Genomic DNA, 22,533 nt, shown 5'->3' with positions numbered 1-22,533 from the left:
GTGTGAAGGGGAGTCGAGTGTGCTCTAACTACTTGCCCGTGTGTGTGTGTGTGTGTTTTCTTATTTGAAAGCCACATCGGACTACCTGCTGTGTCCACCGAGGTGTATTGAATCCCTAATGTTAGCGTTGTAAATCTGAAGGCTCACGCTGTCCCATCGGGAGACATTAGCAAGAGTCATCGACAAAGTTTCTTTATATGAAACAGCTTACGCATTCATAGGCTGAGGTCGACAATGAAGCCAATTCGATTATAAACACAATAAAACAACAACATCATATTATAGTGCCATTTATCATAAACCTTTGCATTTATTCTCATATGATATAGTTATTATAAAAACACAATAAATATATACATATTTCAAAGAACACGAAAGACAAGTTCAAAGAGAACTCAGTAACTGTTATTTTATGTTTACCAAATTTTTTTCAGAAATTCGTAACAATTGTTGTGATTATGAATCAAGCCTTTTTAATTTGGTTATTACGAAATAACAGAACGAAATTACAATATAAATACCGCTACTAACAAAACAAACATTCATTTTTCGACTACTCCGAAAAAGTCGTCGAATGGCATCAAGAGACGACAGTCTGACCTCAGATCGGAGATCTGTAATATTCAGTTTTACAGTGGTGTTGAAATCTGTGAAGCACCATCTTCGGTTAATCTTGAAGCAGGATTGACGCAACAGAAAAAGTAGCTCAGTGTAACAGATCACCCAAAACGTAAAGAGCCAACAGCAAAGAAAGGATGACTCGAAATTCACTAAAGTTTCCTGAAAAAAACAAAAACAAAGTTGTTTGTTTTGAATTTCGCGCATTTCCCTAATTTAGCAGTGTAAGACTAGAGGGAAGGCAGCTAGTCATCGCCACCCACTCTTTTACCAATGAGTAGAAGGATATAACGCCCCCACGGTTGAAAGAGGAAGCATGTTTGGTGTGACAGGGATTCGAACCCGCGATCCTCGGATTACGAGTCGAGTGCCTTAACCACCTGGCCAGGCCGGGCCCTAAAAACAGAGTTCAACAGCAGTTGGATTTGTCTTATAAGGGAACATTTAAACATAAAATTATAAAAAGTTCATTATTTCAGATACTTTCGGTTCCTTTGATGATGTTTCTAGAAAGTATGTGTTTATTTTAATTTGTGTAGGAAAGAAATGATTTATTTTGTAAGCATTCATGTTAATAGGTAATACTGTATTTAAATTTATTTATCGGTAACTATTTTTAAATTAACTACGTAAAATGTAAGAAGTGTTGAGATACGAGTACAATATCTGCTTTGTACCACGCAAGTAGGTCAAATGTTTACCTAACGCAGGAAAGTTAAGCTATTGCCCTCGAATATGGTGAAAATGTGTTCTTATCTTAGGGAAATAATACCAATATTTTTCTAACTGACAGAAGAGATGTCAATGATTTCCTAATTCAGGAAATTTTTCTATCTCAGGGAAGTGATACCAAAGTCCTGCTAACTCATGAAATTTCTATCCCATGGAAGTGTTGTTAATAATATCTTAACTTAAAGATGTGGTTCCAATGTTTCCGCAACTAAAGAACGTCCAATGATATTTCTTGTTTTGCACTGCGTGTTGAGATCTAAAAATCAGATTTACCATTCACACATAGATATTCAAAAGACCTAGCAACAACAAAAATGGATAAAATGTGGCAAAAACTTAAAAGTTAAAGAACTGTTTAAATGTAAAAATAAAAATAATATGGAGTTACTGTCTCCATTAAATAACCTTCATCATACCTTTTAACCAAATACTGATCATTTAAATTTTGAAATTATTTCAATAATTTCTTTGAATTTGCTTGTTCACTATTACTCAATTACGAAAGTACAATTTTATTATTCAGCACCAGAAACGTTGTACACTTCTGTAGAACCAGAAACGTTGTACACTTCTGTAGAACCAGAAACATAGTGCACGTCTGTAGAACCAAAAACATTGTGCTCTTCTGTAGAACAAGAAATACTGTACACTTCTGGATAACAAGAAACGGTGTGCACTCTAAGTTCACAGAATGCAACAAGAGGATTACATTTCTAACCACAAACAAGACACGTCGATGTGAAAACATACCAGGTTACAATACCATAGACTGGAATGGACTCATAAAGAGAGTAACCACACTTCAATTTAATTTTGATTGATAATTCAAATTCTGGTTTGATTTTTTAGCTTTCAATAAACCCAAAGATGACCATAAAATATTTTATTAAAGCGAACAAAACAGTCTGTAACGTACATGTTAAGAGGTTCAACTAAATTGTGGAGTGGTTTACCAATTGCCTGACTAAAAATTTAGGGCAAACAGCTAAATAATGAATAGTTTACCTATTACCTGTCTCAAAAATTTGCACGAAACTCATTAGTAATGAAGTTGCCGGACTATAGAGTTAACAAATTTCAATTTACATCTGTCGATATGGTAAAATAACACAGAGTTGTATCTTGACCTGTGTATCTTGTGACAATGAAAACTGATTACTAATGTTTATTGACTAGTAAACTTCCTTATATGGAACTCATTAATCATACTAATCCATTGCCAGTTTAATTTGATCCACTATCTCGGAAATATAAGCGAGAAAATATAAATAATTGACTTCATAATATATATATATATATATACTTGAAAAATTACTTACCTGTAGCGCCACCTGGACCGTCACATTCTTCACCCGGTGAACATTTTTGTGGCGTTCTACTTTTGGCTGTAGAGAAAACAACAACATTTGAAATATTTTATTCGATAAATATCGAATATAAGTATTTCAATCTATAACAACTGTGACAATAGTATTTGTCTTTTGACACTATGAATCCAGTTCTATTAATGATTTGTTGATACTAAAACTAGAATAAGGTATCTTACCCTTATTAAAACACGTGTTTTCACACACTTCCAAGGTAAGGAATCTGTTTCGATTACCATTACAACCTCCGTAGTAAAATAATTCACACTGCTTAGTCTCAGTGTTGTAAAAGAAACGTGGCTCTTTTCCTCCACAAAATCCAACCACTTTTGGAAGATGACAGATGTCTGTAAAATATTAGAAGACAAGAGATTTCTGTAAAATATTGGAAGACAATATATTTTAATTATATTGCAATGTTATCAGTTAACCAATATAAAATAAGTAATGTTTTAAGAAGTATAAACTGTGGAGAGATTGATTTGAAAATACCCTTTATGATGTTAGTAAAGAATACCTAATCCACCATCTACACTCCAAGTATATTGCTGTTATTGTATAACTACAACACACTGTTTTATTTTATTAACTACAAATGAAATACACTGTTGCTGTATATTAATCTGAAGTAACTTCAAGTACTGTTGCTGTAAATAAAACACATCATTATATGAACTACAAACTTAATACGCTAATGTTATTATATTAAATCGAAATTATTGTTAATAATATATCCCCTGAGTAAGTAATAAAACACATGTTAGAGCGAAATTTTATTATTCTGTGGCATTTTGGACGGACGCTGCCGCTTAACTTGTTTATAGATTCGAATTATTTTTGTACATCTTGCATAACTTTATTTGTGCGAGTAAAGGAAGGAAAAAAATCAAATATAAAAATTAAGTAATAAATATAGAGTACAGTTGAACAGTAAATTAATATTATTATGTTTCGGTTAATTAACAAGTTCTCAATGAAAGATTTATTTAATCTTTAATGAAAAAATGAGTTTGTAAAGCTTATTTAACTCGCCATGTTTTAGGATTTTTGTTTGAACACATTTAGTTATCCTAAATGTTAAATTTTTATTTTTACTCCAGAATTTAGAACTTTACAGACGGCGCTCATAAAAGGATAGACTTTGTTTAACGACATATTTCGTAAGGTGGCGTAAAGAAGTATTTTTATGTTGCGCTTTTACTTAGGCCTAAGAAATGATAAAGGCACATTTGAATATGTAGTAATTTTGATTTCCATCCAAATATAGTTATTTTCCTGAATTTTTATTTTATTTTATTTGGGGACATATTTATTAGGGCTCAGTCATATAAGTATATTGTTGCACTTTTAGTTTCTTAGGCCTAATAAATGACGAAGGTGTATTTGCATATGTTGTAACTGTAAGTTTTTTTCCATCTTATTTTAATTGTTTTCTGAATCTAAAATTAAAATATATACAGGTTTGCTTATTTTATTACGTATCCTCTTGTTTAATCATTTATTCTTATGGATATTAACCTCTTTAAAATGTACTTTTAAGCCACACGAGTTTACAGTTCGTTTAGAAATGTTTTTCAAGAAATAAATAAGAATTGCATTACCACCGTTCATAAGATGCGTAAATGTATATATAAGTCATGTAAATTTAGTTTCATCTTAAAGAAAGAGATGGCAGCACGGATTATCTCCCATACGAATGGCAGTTTATCGAAACAGTGCCAATCCAAGTTTTGATTTATTTAATTTTACATTTTGGATCCAAGCATTGTTCGAGTTATTCTGCGTGGTTACACTCTATGTAATTCACCACAGATGGCGCTGTAGACGTATAATAATTGTTATTATACGTGGTCTAACCAGTAAACACCTAAAGGTGAACTTCCTTTTGAAACGTGCGGGGCTTGAGATGGACTTGAGCTTGATTTCGGAAATGTATAATCATGTTCGAGTTGATGTAGATACGCTATAAAGTGAAAATCACTATATAATAGTAGATGTAACTGTCCCATATAACCTACCTCCTTCGATTGCACTGGATTCGTTACAGTCACACTTAAAACATCCAACATTAAACTCGTATACGGCACAGTTGTGAGGACAATCGTATGGTGAAGTTTGACATTCAGAGTCATAAGGAATCTTGTCCTCAGGTTTATGCGGCAAGTTGACAGTCTCTGGTGCTGAGTGGGAAAAGAAAGTATTGTCCTGTTTACAGAACTGTACGCGGTATCCAGAAAGTTTTACTATGGAGAACCGATACTGCATACCATTTTAAAATTATATACAATATGAATGATTTTTTTTTTTGCTACTTCCAGATTGCTTTACTCTGTCAAGTATTTTTAACGAGTTGAATGGCTAAACTCATGAAACATTTTATCTTTTAAGTTGCGTTTGTGTATTCTTTTAGAGAATCAAACCCTGTATTTTAACGTTGTGTGTTCGTAAACTTATTGTTGTTCAGTCAGTAAACCCTTTTTAATCATGATAAAAATATGGAATATGATTGGAAATTTTTTCAAAGCTCCTGAAGTAAAATAAGGTTTACTTTTCTATTTTTAATCTCGTTAACATCGGCTGTCATGAGTGAAAGTTTGTAAGTAAATCTTAAAGTAAGTTACTAAATATGTAAAGAAAAAAAACACGCTGTTTCTACCTCGAGGTATTTTATACACAAGTTAAATTAATAAACAGCATAGCCAAGTCATTTCAAATCTCAATTTCCTTTAACTAACCATGTTTATGTCCCGGGTTCGAACCTTTGTCGGAGCACTTGCAAATGAAACAGTCTTGCTGTATATGCTCCAATGAACACGAAGAATTACATTCATCAGCTCTTTTACATTCTGGGGCGCGAGGAACTAGTTCAACTGGTACAACTTCCCTTCCACTTTTTCCGGTACACGCATACCTTTAAAATATAAAAGAAAGTTCGACACCATTCGGTCTATTTATTGACCTTAAAATCAAAATTAAATAAATTTGATAGTAAATTGTCCCCAAGAAAAATATTTTAGATCTGTATTATCTAAACTGCACTGTGTAGAGTCAAAGAACTCAACTTTCCTTATATCCGGATCTAACAGAGAACTTTCCGGAATAAAACCAATGAATTAGGTCGACAAATATGTAAGTATCGAAAGCTTCAGACCTCTATTGAACTTTGAACATTGGAGGAATGCGTCGGGAGATAAGAGGGAACTTGATTTTGAAGGATACGTCATTTCCTACATACTTTGTTACTGGTGAAGAATTTGGAAAACAGTACGGTTCGTTTCGTGTACCGAAGTGACAGTACAGCCTGCAACGTTTCTTTTTAAATTTCACGCAAACCCACACGAGGGTTATATACGCATAGCTTTACTTAATTTTCATGGGATAGTCTATAGACATAGCTGTACCTAATATTGATGGGATAGTCTGTAGACATAGCTGTACCTAATATTAATGGGATAGTCTGTAGACATAGCTGTACCTAATATTCATGGGATAGTCTGTAGACATAGCTGTACCTAATATTGATGGGATAGTTTGCAGACATAGCTGTACCTAATATTGATGGGATAGTCTGTAGACATAGCTGTACCTAATATTGTTGGGATAGTCTATAGACATAGCTGTACCTAATATTGATGGGATAGTCTGTAGACATAGCTGTACCTAATATTGATGGGATAGTCTGTAGACATAGCTGTACCTAATATTGATGGGATAGTCTGTAGACATAGCTGTACCTAATATTGATGGGATAGTCTGTAGACATAGCTGTACCTAATATTGATGAGATAGTCTGTAGACATAGCTGTACCTAATATTGATGGGATAGTCTATAGACATAGCTGTACCTAATATTGATGGGATAGTCTGTAGACATAGCTGTACCTAATATTGATGGGATAGTCTGTTGACATAGCTGTACCTAATACTGATGGGATAGTCTGTAGACATAGCTGTACTTAATATTGATAGGATAGTCTGTAGACATAGCTGTACTTAATATTGATAGGATAGTCTGTAGACATAGCTGTACCTAATATTGATGGGATAGTCTGTAGACATAGCTGTACCTAATATTATTGGTATAGTCTGTAGACATAGCTGTACCTGATATTGATGGGATAGTCTGTAGACATAGCTGTACTTAATATTGATAGGATATCGGAACATTGTTCATTTCGGGCAGATGAAATTTGTAAAAGCTTAGAATCCAGTACAATCCGTCCTGGGCAGGTAATCTCCTATAATCTCAAAACCTAAATATTGTACTCTCTAAACTTACATCACTTCAATGATACTAATTTGTCGCATGAGGATCTGTTTGGATTATTTAATAAAGGATATACTTCTCTTACCACGTTTAGGAAATAATTTTTCGTATCAATGTCGTGTTAACAAGATGAATAATTTGTCATTCTATATTTAAAAGGTCTCGCTTTATTTGAGGACTAGCATGACCAGGTGGTTAAGGCACTCGACTCGTAATCCGAGGGTCGCGGTTTCGAATCCCCGTCACACCAAACATGCTCGCCCTTTTAGCCGTGGGGGCGTTATAATGTCACGGTCAATCCCACTATTCGTTGGTAAAAGAGTAGCCCAAGAGTGGGCGGTGGGTGGTGATGACTAGCTGCCTTCCTCTCGTCTTAGACTGCTAAATTAGGGACGGCTAGCGCAGTTCGTCCTCGAGTAGCTTTGCGCGAAATTCAAACTGAACCAAACCTTTTACTAGCTCGGCAAACATTTCCTGACATCTCACAAAACTTTGGACGCGGACGTGAATTTTAAATAATGTCTTGTAAACAAGAGAAATGTCCAACGGTTTGTTATGTTACAGAAATAATTTCACTTCGTCACTGCAATACTAAAAATATAAACAGTTTTCACCTTTTTTTTTACCTGATTTTTTATACAACCGAGAATCGGGCCTTACCTTGCTTTGTGACTTCACATTCACATTCGACACACCCTTCCTTTTCCGTGCAGCACACTGGGCATGTTAATGCGCATGGTGCTGTATTAGAACACATAAACTTTCCTGTTTTGTCTGAAAAATAAAAAAATACTTATTTTAATCCGAAGGAAATTGCCGGATGAATATTTCACACGTGGAACAGATCATATAAACACGGATATTATTGTTTTGTACCTCACTTCTACGGTATTACGTTACAGCGACACCTACCGACGCATGTCTCTTGGCATTCTTTTAAAGTGAAAAAGTTATTTTCGTTCCCACCACATCCACTGTATATAAAAGTTTTACATTCTCCAGACGTAGGGTTGTGGTAATAGTTCATCCGAGAATCTGTGCAGAACCCACTTCTCAGGGGTAGGAAACACAAGTCTGAAAATATTTGAGAAAATAGGTTCGCTTAGTCGATGTTTCGAATGTTTTATCACACTGACAGAACTTTAAGTTTGAAATCACAAGAAAGGTCTACTACGATGTTTTCGTCTTTCTACAAGTCACTGAGAACCATTAACATTTCTCTACAAGTTATGAGAACAATTAACATATTTCTATAAGCCACTGAGAACCATTAACATTTCTCTACAAGTTATGAGAACAATTAACATATTTCTATAAGCCACTGAGAACCATTAACATTTCTCTACAAGTTATGAGAACAATTAACATATTTCTATAAGCCACTGAGAACCATTAACATTTCTCTACAAGTTATGAGAACAAGTAACATATTTCTATAAGCCACTGAGAACCATTAACATTTCTCTACAAGTTATGAGAACAATTAACATATTTCTATAAGCCACTGAGAACCATTAACATTTCTCTACAAGTTATGAGAACAATTAACATATTTCTATAAGCCACTGAGAACCATTAACATTTCTCTACAAGTTATGAGAACAATTAACATATTTCTATAAGCCACTGAGAACCATTAACATTTCTCTACAAGTTATGAGAACAATTAACATATTTCTATAAGCTACTGAGAACCATTAACATTTCTCTACAAGTTATGAGAACAATTAACATATTTCTATAAGCCACTGAGAACCATTAACATATCTCTACAAGTTATGAGAACAATTAACATATTTCTATAAGCCACTGAGAACCATTAACATTTCTCTACAAGTTATGAGAACCATCAACATATTTCTACAAGCTACTGAGAACCATTAACATATCTCTACAAGTTATGAGAACCACCAAAATATTTCTAAAAACCAACGAGATTCATTAACATTTTTCCATAAGTTATGAAAACTATTAACATGCTATACAAGTTATGAGAACCATTAACATTTCTCTACAAGCCACTGAGAACCATTAACATATCTCTACAAATCAATGAAATTCATTAACATGTTTCTACAAACTATGGACACAGTTGCCATGTTTCTACAGACCATTGAGTTTTCTACTAAGAGCCTCCAGTATTTTGCTACATACAACTAAGTGTCGTCAAGGGTTTGAAACATGAAACTAAGAATATAAACATTTTACTGTAGTGTGTATGAATACTAACAAGTTTTACCTTTATTTAATTGAGTGATTTCTTGAAATTCACCTAATTATTGTTTTGTTTTCTTCAAAGGTTTTATGGGCACGAGCCTATGTCGTTTTAAAGTAAAACACTGGGGAATGAAAGGCCTAAGTTTCTTTCGCTCTACTTATTTGTTGTTCTTGATCATTCCTTTTTGATATCACATACGCTTTCTCGTGGGAAATGTAGCTGTAGTGTTAAAAAGGAAACGGTGTAAAGGCGTGTTGAGATTTTCACTAATGCTAGTCCAGTTGAGGTGTTTAGCACGCATCTAGCTTTCTTGTTATAAGACTGACCAACTGTGACGTAGATAGTGTCTGTATCCTGAGTAGAATAGCAGCGTAGAGCAGTACATGCGTGAACTTGAGAGTACCACACATCTGAAAGCTACTGAAACTATCATTCGTTATCAACTTGTGAAGCGCCATCTGTTGTTGCTACAGGTAAACATAACATCAGTAGCTTCTCACTATAAATACACTGATCGTAATATATAAGACGTATCCACAGACTAAACCGAATCACATACAAACTAGTGTAAAGGAATATTTTTTATTAAAACCTTCGTGAAACAGAGAGAAATATTTTTATCAGGGTACTTAATATCTACATACCGCGACAAAAGTCCAGATGAACGGTCCTTGCCAAATCCGCATATAATATCGACCTGGACTTTTTAACTTCCACCTCCTAGATAACTGACACCCATAAAATAGCTGTAGGCAAGAAGATACTTAACAAGACCTGTATTTTACCAAATTAATGGATTGAGGTCAGAGAACAATGGATAAGAGAGTCTGAAGTGGGAGGTTATATTGCGTAACATATACAATAAAACGTTGTATTTCATCTCCCATAATTCAACAGGGCAGAAGAGTTAGCTGCAGGAAACGAAGACAGACATAGTGGTATTCTAGTCTGTTTGAATAATTGAAATGACGTTTTTAATTAATGTTGTCAATTAGATATATCGCTTAATAACAAATACTTGTTACTGAGTAATAAAGAGTTTAGGCTTAGGAACCACTCATTCTTTCACCTTCGTCTTATCAAAGTCCATCTCCAAAACCTCCAGTTATTATGCTGCTCCGATACCAGTTTCTTGTTTAACAACCTGAGTAAACTGGAAAACAGCTTAACGCTGACCATGTTTTCAATAAACACATATTAAAGTGACTTAACCATCACCTGGTTTACAAGAAACACATAGCAAAGCGACTTAACACTTACCTGATTTCCAATAAATACATACTAAAGTGACTTAACACCTGATTTCCAATAAACACACAGTAAAGTGACTTAACACCTGATTTCCAATAAACACAGAGTAAATGACTTAACACCTGATTTCCAACAAACACACAGTAAAGTGACTTAAAACCTGATTTCCAATAAACACACAGTAAAGTGACTTAAAACCTGATTTCCAATAAACACAGAGTAAAGTGACTTAACACCTGATTTCCAATAAACACACAGTAAAGTGACTTAACACCTGATTTCCAACAAACACACAGTAAAGTGACTTAACACCTGATTTCCAATAAACACAGAGTAAAGTGACTTAACATCTGATTTCCAATAAACACAGTAAAGTGACTTAAAACCTGATTTCCAATAAACACGTAGTAAAATGACTTAACACCAGAATTCCAACAAACACACAGTAAAGTGACTTAAAACCTGATTTACAATAAACACGTAGTAAAATGACTTAACACCTGATTTCTAACAAACACAGAGTAAAGTGACTTAAAACCTGATTTCCAATAAACACGTAGTAAAATGAGTTAACACCTGATTTCCAACAAACACACAGTAAAGTGACTTAACACCTGATTTCCAACAAACACAGAGTAAAGTGATTAAAAACCTGATTTCCAACAAACACACAGTAAAGTGACTTAAAACCTGATTTCCAAGAAACACACAGTAAAGTAACTTAACACCTGATTTCTAATAAACACAGAGTAAAGTGACTTAAAACCTGATTTCCAATAAACATAGAGTAAAGTGAGTTAACACCTGATTTCCAACAAGCACAGAGTAAAGTGACTTAACACCTGATTTCCAATAAACACATATCAAAGTGACTTAACACCTGGTTTCCAATAAACACACAGTAAAGTGACTTAACACCTGATTTCCAACAAACACAGAGTAAAGTGACTTAACACCTGATTTCCAATAAACACACAGTAAAGTGACTTAACACCTGATTTCCAACAAACACAGAGTAAAGTGACTTAACACCTGATTTCCAATAAACACAGAGTAAAGTGACTTAACACCTGATTTCCAATAAACACAGAGTAAAGTGACTTAAAACCTGATTTCTAATAAACACAGTAAAGTGGCTTAACACCTGATTTCCAATAAACACAAAGTAAAGTAACTTAACACCTGATTTCCAATAAACACAGAGTAAAGTGACTTAACACCTGATTTCCAATAAACACGTAGTAAAGTGACTTAACACCTGATTTCCAATAAACACGTAGTAAAGTGACTTAACACCTGATTTCTAATAAACACAGTAAAGTGACTTAACACCTGATTTCCAATAAACACAAAGTAAAGTAACTTAACACCTGATTTCCAATAAACACAGAGTAAAGTGACTTAACACCTGATTTCCAATAAACACGTAGTAAAGTGACTTAACACCTGATTTCCAATAAACACGTAGTAAAGTGACTTAACACCTGATTTCCAATAAACACGTAGTAAAGTGACTTAACACCTGATTTCCAATAAACAGAGTAAAGTGACTTAACACCTGATTTCCAATAAACACAGAGTAAAGTGACTTAAAACCTGATTTCCAATAAACACGTAGTAAAGTGACTTAACACCTGATTTCCAATAAACACGTAGTAAAGTGACTTAACACCTGATTTCCAATAAACACACAGTAAAGTGACTTAACACCTGATTTCCAACAAACACACAGTAAAGTGACTTAACACCTGATTTCCAATAAACACGTAGTAAAGTGACTTAACACTTACCTGGTTTCCAATCTTGTTCATTGTCAAGTTCGTCATCTGGGTCATATCTGTATAGCTGACAGTCTGATGAAAGAAAACACAGAGAAAACATGAGTGGTTTTAATGATATACAACCTTATATTTTAAGGTGTGTAGAACTTCCACGTTTTAATGTACTCTGAACAAGCAGTAAACTTCTATAGTTTCAAATTGTTAACTTTTACTGGAATAAGTTTAAACAGCACATGTAAGTGACAGTAGAAATAAAGTTAAATAACACATGTAAGTGACAGTAGAAATAAAGTTAAATAACACATGTAAGTGACAGTAGAAATAAAGTTAAATAACACATGTAAGTAACAGTAGAAATGAAGTTAAATAACACATGTAAGTAACAGTAGAAATGAAGTTAAATAACACATGTAAGTGACAATAGAAATGAAGTTAAATAACACATGTAAGTGACAGTAGAAATAAAGTTAAATAACACATGTAAGTAACAGTAGAAATGAAGTTAAATAACACATGTAAGTAACAGTAGAAATGAAGTTAAATAACACATGTAAGTGACAATAGAAATGAAGTTAAATAACACATGTAAGTGACAGTAGAAATGAAGTTAAATAACACATGTAAGTGACAGTAGAAATGAAGTTAAATAACACATGTAAGTGACAGAAAGAATAAAGTTAAATAACACATGTAAGTGACACAAAGAATAAAGTTAAATAACACATGTAAGTGACACAAAGAATAAAGTTAAATAACACATGTAAGTGACACAAAGAATAAAGTTAAATAACGCATGTAAGTGACACAAAGAATAAAGTTAAATAACGCATCTAAGTGACACAAAACAAAAAATAAAGTTAAATAACACATGTAAGTGACAGTAGAAATGAAGTTAAATAACACATATAAATGACAGTAGAAATGAAGTTAAATAACACATATAAGTGACAGTAGAAATGAAGTTAAATAACGCATGTAAGTGACAGTAGAAATGAAGTTAAATAACACATGTAAGTGACAGTAGGAATATAGTTAAATAACACATGTAAGTGACAAAGAATAAAGTTAAATAACACATTAAGTAACAGTAGAAATGAAGTTAAATAACACATATAAGTGACAGTAGAAATGAAGTTAAATAACACATATAAGTGACAATAGAAATGAAGTTAAATAACACATGTAAGTGACAATAGAAATGAAGTTAAATAACACATGTAAGTGACAATAGAAATGAAGTTAAATAACACATGTAAGTGACAATAGAAATGAAGTTAAATAACACATGTAAGTGACAGTAGGAATAAAGTTAAATAAATCTTTCATATTTCATGATCAGAATGGTAGAATGGTTCTTTTCTTCTGTAGCTGAGTTGGTGAATTAAGCCTGAAAATCATTTGTTTGCATCTCACGTTTATTTACACGGCTATATATGCCCGATCTAAAAGTTCTTTCTCAGTAATGACGAGAAAACCCACTTGTAGAGAAATATATAAATAGAAAACCCAGTTGTAGATAAATATATAAATAGGAAACCCACTTGTAGAGAAATATATAAATAGAAAACCCACTTGTAGAGAAATATATATATGTAAAAACTGCTGTTTTTTTTTGTGAACCTGACGATGACCGAAGAAGGTCGAAACGTTGTTCGCTCCTCTACATAAAATATTTTCTTAACCAAAAGCTGCCGTTGTTATATATATAAAAGTTTTTCTGTTTGGATGAACTTTGTGCAAAGCTAATTGGGACAATCGTTCCTAATTTTTAGGAACGGCCAAAGGTAGTTATTTAACATGACCCACCGCAAACTATGAAGTTACCTTTTACCAACGAATAATGATGTTGTTTGTCACATTACAACGCTCTCTTGGCTCAAGTGGCAAGGTTGTTTGGGATACCAGCACCAGATTCACAGTAAGCTGAAACCGGGTGAAACTTGGGATTACTGACTTCAGTGTTTTGAACATAGTCGTAGAATGAACAACAAATAACTAATACTTTTTATAAATTATCTTGAAACAGATAACATCTGGTGAGTAATATACACTCGTAGTTGCTCATCTAACCCTAATAATGTGTAAAACATTCATGTTTTATGTTTTACAACTACAGTTAACTGTATATGTAAAAACGACTGATATGGGTAGAGAAAGCTCATGTAGAGGAGCGAATAACATTTTGACCTTCTTCGGTCATCGTCAGGTTGACAAAGAAAGAAAGTAACTGACCGATAGCTGACCACATGTTTGAGGGTGGTTGTGTAATTGAGTGTAGGAATGTAGAGGGCGTGCTTAGATGCTTTATTATATTTATTAATATAGGTATAAAGGTGTTCCTTTGTATTGGTTGGTTTTGACGTAAGCACCCATTCCCGGTGGAACAGCGACATGTTTTCGGATTTATAACAACAGAAACTGGTTGTCGATAGCCATGGCGAACAGAGCACAGACAGCCTATTGTGTAGCTTTGTGCTTAATTTCAAACAAACAAATTGTCTACTCATAAATATCAAACAGAGTTTAATTAACAGTTTTAAGTTTATGATATAAGCACGATTGTAAATTACGAGAGAAACTGATTCGTTTAAAAACTCTGGTTTTGACAATACAAATTCTAAGCCTATTCGCTTCTTAATCAGTTCACCATACAAAGAGTGAAGAAGCCACAACTTATTTTGCAACAGGTTCAGTACGCGGAAAATGAAATCTAATTTAAGAAATATGCAATTTTTTTCATATTAAACCTTGTACTATTTAATGTTACAAATTTGTATAAATTATGTATGTTGTACGTAAAAAGATTTATCTACCAGGAGCATGTATTTGTGTTTTTTTTTAGCTGCAACGAGCTATCTGCTGTGTCCACCGAGGAGAATCGAACCACTAATTTTAACATTGTAAATCCGAAGCCTGGACGCATTCTCATTGGGGACAGAAACTAGAATAAAAGAGGAAAGAAAACCCAAGATACTCAATTCCACAGTGATGTTTCTGGAACTCGATTTCTTACTGTGAGGGCGCTGTGGGTTCATCAGGCGACGGTCAATACACATCCTCGTAGTGACCACTGACAAGTCTCTGGGGAGTTGCGATGATTTCTTGCGTGACCAAATAGCGGAATACATAGCTTGGTGGTCACAGTGACCTCTTTCCGACAGAAATTGGTAACAAGCATAGACAACAGCCGTTTCCACAAGTTCGTCAACATAGATCACTTGAATCTTTTCTGTTGTAAATTGAAGAAGAAATCAACTGTTGATTAATTTGACTTGTTCTTGTGGTTAATTAATTAACACACAGAATCTCACAGCACTAAACTGTTTATTGATGTGTTTTGGGTTTTCTAGTCATGTTTTGTTAACTGACGTTTAGAAAGTTAAACCGGTAAGTTTCTTAGCAAATGTTTTTTCTTAAGTTATGTTTTATGAAACTTAAATAACTATATTATTACATTCTATTGTTTTCTATAGAGCTTTTGGTAAGACAGATCAGAAATTCATTTTTCTCACCTTCCACTCTCGAGTTGAATCGAACATATTTCAGAACAATCTCTCCGGGTTTGTTACCGGTTAGGTGAACCTCTCCTCTCACTGGGTTTATACAGTGTTTATCTCTGCGGGTATAGCAAGTTTAAAGTGATTAATGTGTGTGAGTCGGGAATCGGAAACGTAAGAAATGATTTGAATATTATACTATCAATCAACGCTTGAGGTGCTAAAAACGAAAACTGAGAAAGGATTAGAGACAAAATAAAGAAACAGACGTATGTGCTGCTTCACGTGTTTGACACGTCTCGTGCATCAGAATAAAGTGTTGTTTTCTTAACCACGTAGTTCATTATATTGCCACCAGAGGCTCTGCTAGTATATGTAAATATTCGTGAGTTAAACCTTAGTTTCGAGACAGCAGTGAAAATGACAGCCAGATGACTGATGAGGTTAACACATTTGTGATATAAAGAATTAGATAATTGAGTAAACAATAAATATGAGTTCATTACGAAAAACAACCTTCACCACTGAAAAAAATCTAGTTTTTAAACTGAGTTTGGCCATGGTTTAGTGGCTAACGTGCTAAAATACATATTGGAAAGTCCAAGGTTCGAAGACCTAAGATACGCTTTGTGATAGTTTATCTAACTTGTAATATAATTCATCAAGTGTCAGTATCAAACTTGTAATCTAATTCATCAAGTGTCAGTATCTAACTTGGAATTTAATTCATCAAGTGTCAGTATCTAACTTGTAATATAATTCATCAAGTGTCAGTGTCTAACTTGTAATCTAATTCATCAAGTGTCAGTATCTAACTTGTAATCTAATTCATCAAGTGTCAGTATCTAACTTGGAATTTAATTTAAAGAGAAGTCGTGTGTAAACCGAACGTTATTTAAAAAAAAAAAAGTTCACCTTGGAGTTTAATCTAACAAGAAACATCTAACTTGGAATCTAACTCAATTTGGAGTTTAATTAAACAAAATCAGTTGTTTACTGGAGCGTCACCAGACAACAAGTAACTGTTTATATTTACTTCAATTAAACAATCCTTCCGAATTGTGATATAAACAAACAATAAACCATTCTGTTAATATGAATTTAACTTTAAAAAACAGTCTGTTCAGACAGCCAGCAAGTTAGCTAATGAAACAGTTGTGTATCTAATATTTCACTAAAGCAAATATTAAATAGCTCTATAGTGATAAACAAAACACCTATGGTCTCACTGTGATCGACAACTTCCTGTTAGCAGGAAACTGTGTCCACTTTAAATCAAGATTTGAAGTATGGGGGCGCTGCGAAACTGCTTCTGGTGGTAGAAAAAAAATTAAGGATTTGGTTTTTTAGTTTGTTTGCTTTGAACTTTTGTGATAAGTCCATTATAACAACAACTGTTGTGATAAGCCCATTGCAACAATAACTGTTGTGATAAGTCCATTGTAACAATAACTGTTGTGATAAGTCCATTGTAACAATAACAGTTGTGATAAGTCCATTGTAACAATAACTGTTGTGATAAGTCCATTGTAACAATAACAGTTGTGATAAGTCCATTGTAACAATAACTTTTGTGATAGGTCCATTGTAACAATAACTGTTGTGATAAGTCCATTGTAACAATAACAGTTGTGATAAGTCCAATGTAACAATAACTGTTGTGATAAGTCCATTGTAACAATAACTGTTGTGATAAGTCCATTGTAACAATAACAGTTGTGATAAGTCCATTGTAACAATAACTGTTGTGATAAGTCCATTGTAACAATAACTGTTGTGATAAGTCCATTGTAACAATAACAGTTGTGATAAGTCCATTGTAACAATAACTGTTGTGATAAGTCCATTGTAACAATAACTGTTGTGATAAGCCCATTGTAACAACAACTTTTGTGATAAGTCCATTGTAACAATAAATTTTGTGATAATCCCTTTGTAACAACAACTGTTGTGATAAGCCCATTGTAACAATAACTGTTGTGATAAGCCCATTGTGACAATAACTGTTGTGATAAGCCCTTTGTAACAATAACTGTTGCGAGAAGCCCACTGTAACAATAACTGTTGTGATAAGTCCATTGTAACAACAACAGTTGTGATAAGTCCATTGTAACAATAACTGTTGTGATAAGTCCATTGTAACAATAACTGTTGTGATAAGCCCATTGTAACAATAACTGTTGTGATAAGTCCATTGTAACAATAACAGTTGTGATAAGTCCATTGTAACAATAACTTTTGTGATAAGTCCATTGTAACAATAACTGTTGTGATAAGTCCATCGTAACAATAACTGTTGTGATAAGTCCATTGTAACAATAACAGTTGTGATAAGTCCATTGTAACAATAACTGTTGTGATAAGTCCATTGTAACAATAACTGTTGTGATAAGTCCATTGTAACAATAACAGTTGTGATAAGTCCATTGTAACAATAACTTTTGTGATAAGTCCATTGTAACAATAACTGTTGTGATAAGTCCATTGTAACAATAACAGTTGTGATAAGTCCATTGTAACAATAACTGTTGTGATAAGTCCATTGTAACAATAACTGTTGTGATAAGCCCATTGTAACAACAACTTTTGTGATAAGTCCATTGTAACAATAAATTTTGTGATAAGCCCTTTGTAACAACAACTGTTGTGATAAGCCCATTGTAACAATAACTGTTGTGATAAGCCAATTGTAACAATAACTGTTGTGATAAGCCCATTGTGACAATAACTGTTGTGATAAGCCCTTTGTAACAATAACTGTTGTGATAAGCCCATTGTAACAATAACTGTTGTGATAAGCCCATTGTAACAATAACTGTTGTGATAAGTCCATTGTAACAATAACAGTTGTGATAAGTCCATTGTAACAATAACTTTTGTGATAAGTCCATTGTAACAATAACTGTTGTGATAAGTCCATTGTAACAATAACTGTTGTGATAAGCCCATTGTAACAATAACTGTTGTGATAAGTCCATTGTAACAATAACTGTTGTGATAAGTCCATTGTAACAATAAATTTTGTGATACGTCCATTGTAACAATAACTGTTGTGATAAGCCCATTGTAACAATAACTGTTGTGATAAGCCCTTTGTAACAACAACTGTTGTGATAATCCCATTGTAACAATAACTGTTGTAATAAGCCCATTGTGACAATAACTGTTGTGATAAGCCCTTTGTAACAATAACTGTTGCGAGAAGCCCACTGTAACAATAACTGTTGTGATAAGCCCATTGTAACAATAACTGTTGCGATAAGCCCATTGTAACAATAACTGTTGTGATAAGTCCAATGTAACAATAACAGTTGTGATAAGTCCATTGTAACAATAACTTTTGTGATAAGTCCATTGTAACAATAACTGTTGTGATAAGTCCATTGTAACAATAACTGTTGTGATAAGCCCATTGTAACAATAACTGTTGTGATAAGTCCATTGTAACAATAACTGTTGTGATAAGTCCATTGTAACAATAAATTTTGTGATACGTCCATTGTAACAATAACTGTTGTGATAAGCCCATTGTAACAATAACTGTTGTGATAAGCCCTTTGTAACAACAACTGTTGTGATAATCCCATTGTAACAATAACTGTTGTAATAAGCCCATTGTGACAATAACTGTTGTGATAAGCCCTTTGTAACAATAACTGTTGCGAGAAGCCCACTGTAACAATAACTGTTGTGATAAGCCCATTGTAACAATAACTGTTGCGATAAGCCCATTGTAACAATAACTGTTGTGATAAGCCCATTGTAACAACAACTTTTGTGATAAGTCCATTGTAACAATAAATTTTGTGATAAGTCCATTGTAACAATAACTGTTGTGATAAGCCCTTTGTAACAACAACTGTTGTGATAAGCCCATTGTAACAATAACTGTTGTGATAAGCCCATTGTAACAATAACTGTTGTGATAAGCCCTTTGTGACAATAACTGTTGTGATAAGCCCTTTGTAACAATAACTGTTGTGATAAGCCCATTGTAACAATAACTGTTGTGATAAGCCCATTGTAACAACAACTATTGCGATAAGCCCATTGTAACAATAACTGTTGTGATAAGTCCATTGTGACAATAAATGTTGTGATAAGCCCTTTGTAACAATAACTGTTGCGAGAAGCCCATTGTAACAACAACTGTTGCGATAAGTCCATTGTAACAATAACTGTTGTGATAAGTCCATTGTAACAATAACTTGTGATAAGTCCATTGTAACAATAACAGTTGTGATAAGGCCATTGTAACAATAACTGTTTTGATAAGTCCATTGTAACAATAACTTGTGATAAGTCCATTGTAACAATAACGGTTGTGATAAGTCCATTGTAACAATAACTTTTGTGATAAGCCCATTGTAACAATAACTGTTGTGATAAGTCCATTGTAACAATAAATTTTGTGATACGTCCATTGTAACAATAACTGTTGTGATAAGTCCATTGTAACAATAACTGTTGTGATAAGTCCATTGTAACAATAACTGTTGTGATAAGTCCATTGTAACAATAACTGTTGTGATAAGTCCATTGTAACAATAGCTGTTGTGATAAGCCCTTTGTAACAACAACTGTTGTGATAAGCCCATTGTAACAATAACTGTTGTGATAAGCCCATTGCAACAATAACTGTTGTGATAAGTCCATTGTGACAATAAATGTTGTGATAAGCCCTTTGTAACAATAACTGTTGCGAGAAGCCCACTGTAACAATAACTGTTGTGATAAGCCCATTGTAACAATAACTGTTGTGATAAGCCCATTGTAACAATAACTGTTGTGATAAGCCCATTGTAACAACAACTTTTGTGATAAGTCCATTGTAACAATAAATTTTGTGATAAGCCCTTTGTAACAACAACTGTTGTGATAAGCCCATTGTAACAATAACTGTTGTGATAAGCCACTTGTAACAATAACTGTTGTGATAAGCCCTTTGTAACAATAACTGTTGTGATAAGCCCATTGTAACAATAACTGTTGTGATAAGCCCATTGTAACAATAACTGTTGTGATAAGTCCATTGTAACAATAACTTTTGTGATAAGCCCATTGTAACAATAACTGTTGTGATAAGTCCATTGTAACAATAACTGTTGTGATAAGTCCATTGTAACAATAACTGTTGTGATAAGCCCATTGTAACAATAACTGTTGTGATACGTCCATTGTAACAATAACTGTTGTGATAAGCCCATTGTAACAATAACTGTTGTGATAAACTCATTGTAACAATAACTGTTGCGATAAACCCATTGTAAGAATAACTGTTGTGATAAGCCCATTGTAACAATAACTGTTTTGATAAGCCCATTGTAACAATAACTGTTGTGATAAGTCCATTGTAACAATAACAGTTGTGATAAGCCCATTGTAAAAATAACTGTTGCGATAAGCCCTTTGTAACAATAACTGTTGTGATAAGCCCATTGTAACAATTGTTGTGATAAGCCCATTGTAACAATAACTGTTGTGAGAAACACATTGTAACAATAACTGTTGCGAGAAGCCCACTGTAACAATAACTGTTGTGATAAGCCCTTTGTAACAACAACTGTTGTGATAAGTCCTTTGTATCAATAACTGTTGTGATAAGCCCATTGTAACAACAACTGTTGCGATAAGTCCTTTGTATCAATAACTGTTGTGATAAGCCCATTGTAACAACAACTGTTGCGATAAGCCCATTGTAATAACTGTTGTGATAACAGTTCATACCATTGTAACAATAACTGTGGTTAAAGCGTTTATAGTTTTTACATTAATATATAAACACGTGTTGAGGCTTTGTTTTAACATGTGAAGAGAATGCTTGGGTGAAGCTGAAGTTAAAATGTCAGGTCGATAATTTCCCTCGTCTTTTGTTTTGCTACAATTTTCTTCAGTCCTAATAACAGATACTTTGTTACAATAACTACTGGGAACATTCCTGTATTGAAATGAAACACAAACTTATAGACGGTAGTGCGAACTTGAACGGTTAAAATGATTAACACTCATTAATTAGACATTATCTTTATACACAATTACTACTTACTAAATACAAAATTACTACTTACTAAATACATAATTAGTACTTACTCTGTTTCAGCGACGTAAGTAAAAATTACTTTCTTAGCTTCATTCATTTCTAGTCGCCATAACCCAGAATTCAAATGGGTAAATCCTGATTTGGTTTTGAAGAGTTCATACCAGTCACCTAAAAACTAGTGATAAAATACAGATATCAAGAATCATGACTAAAGAATCTAGAACATTCGAATTATTAATATAAGGAAAGAAGTTAAAGGAATGGTTATGTTTAAAACTAGAAACACGTTACTATAAATCAGAGTCGTCTAGTTAACTTACGATCTATTAAAGATATTGTGTACTGGTTAATTAATATTTCAGGTCTAATATCGTATGTGTAATTGTGATAAAAGATAGTGCTAGGTGCACTTAGTTCCTACACATGTGTTAGATAAAAGATATATGGATATATAAAAGATATATATATCTCACGTTATCCCAACATCACCAATAAGCTGGAAATATCTGTGAGATACCTCACACTATTCGAACATCACCAATTAAAAATCCTTCCTAAAGAGTTGTTAAAAACGATCCAGTTTTCTCGCCTAAATTTTAATTTAGAAGTTTCGAAAATGTTAAACTTATTTTGAATTTATATTTCAACAAGATTATAAGCTGTATATATCATGTAATGCATATCTTGTGACAAGATATAATGAAGCTATAATGAATGTTTAGCTTCGAAAAAATAATGCTAACAGATGTAGTTTTATAAATC

At 33.3% G+C, this 22,533-nt stretch overlaps 2 protein-coding genes across 5 annotated transcripts in view; one reads left to right on the top strand and one right to left on the bottom strand.

Moving 5' to 3' along the window:
- Positions 1–15,207, top strand: part of LOC143228739 (uncharacterized) — a 35,875-nt gene extending 20,668 nt beyond the window's left edge. The window contains exon 3 of the transcript XR_013015441.1: positions 15,077–15,207. The gene's annotated coding sequence lies outside the window, so the exon portion shown is untranslated. The remainder of the gene's footprint in view (positions 1–15,076) is intronic.
- Positions 286–22,533, bottom strand: part of LOC143228741 (uncharacterized) — a 36,488-nt gene continuing 14,240 nt past the window's right edge. For 3 of the 4 annotated variants that reach the window (XM_076460038.1, XM_076460039.1, XM_076460037.1), the window contains 8 exons: positions 21,822–21,946; positions 15,747–15,850; positions 15,248–15,463; positions 12,244–12,306; positions 7,897–8,058; positions 7,645–7,758; positions 5,453–5,628; positions 4,761–4,897 (listed from right to left, as the gene is read on the bottom strand). In XM_076460038.1, coding sequence (XP_076316153.1) covers positions 5,579–5,628; positions 7,645–7,758; positions 7,897–8,058; positions 12,244–12,306; positions 15,248–15,463; positions 15,747–15,850; positions 21,822–21,946 — 834 coding nt within the window. In that variant the 3' untranslated portion in view covers positions 4,761–4,897; positions 5,453–5,578. Of the gene's footprint in view, positions 781–2,669; positions 2,736–2,896; positions 3,065–4,735; positions 4,898–5,452; positions 5,629–7,644; positions 7,759–7,896; positions 8,059–12,243; positions 12,307–15,247; positions 15,464–15,746; positions 15,851–21,821; positions 21,947–22,533 lie in introns of those variants that run through there. The other variant, XM_076460040.1, reaches the window with a different exon arrangement.

This window comes from Tachypleus tridentatus, chromosome 10, assembly GCF_004210375.1.
Source record: "Tachypleus tridentatus isolate NWPU-2018 chromosome 10, ASM421037v1, whole genome shotgun sequence".
In the NCBI taxonomy this organism is placed as follows: domain Eukaryota; kingdom Metazoa; phylum Arthropoda; class Merostomata; order Xiphosura; family Limulidae; genus Tachypleus; species Tachypleus tridentatus.
The sequence above is the reverse complement of the archived record's forward strand: the minus strand, read 5'-3'. Positions and strand labels throughout refer to the sequence as shown.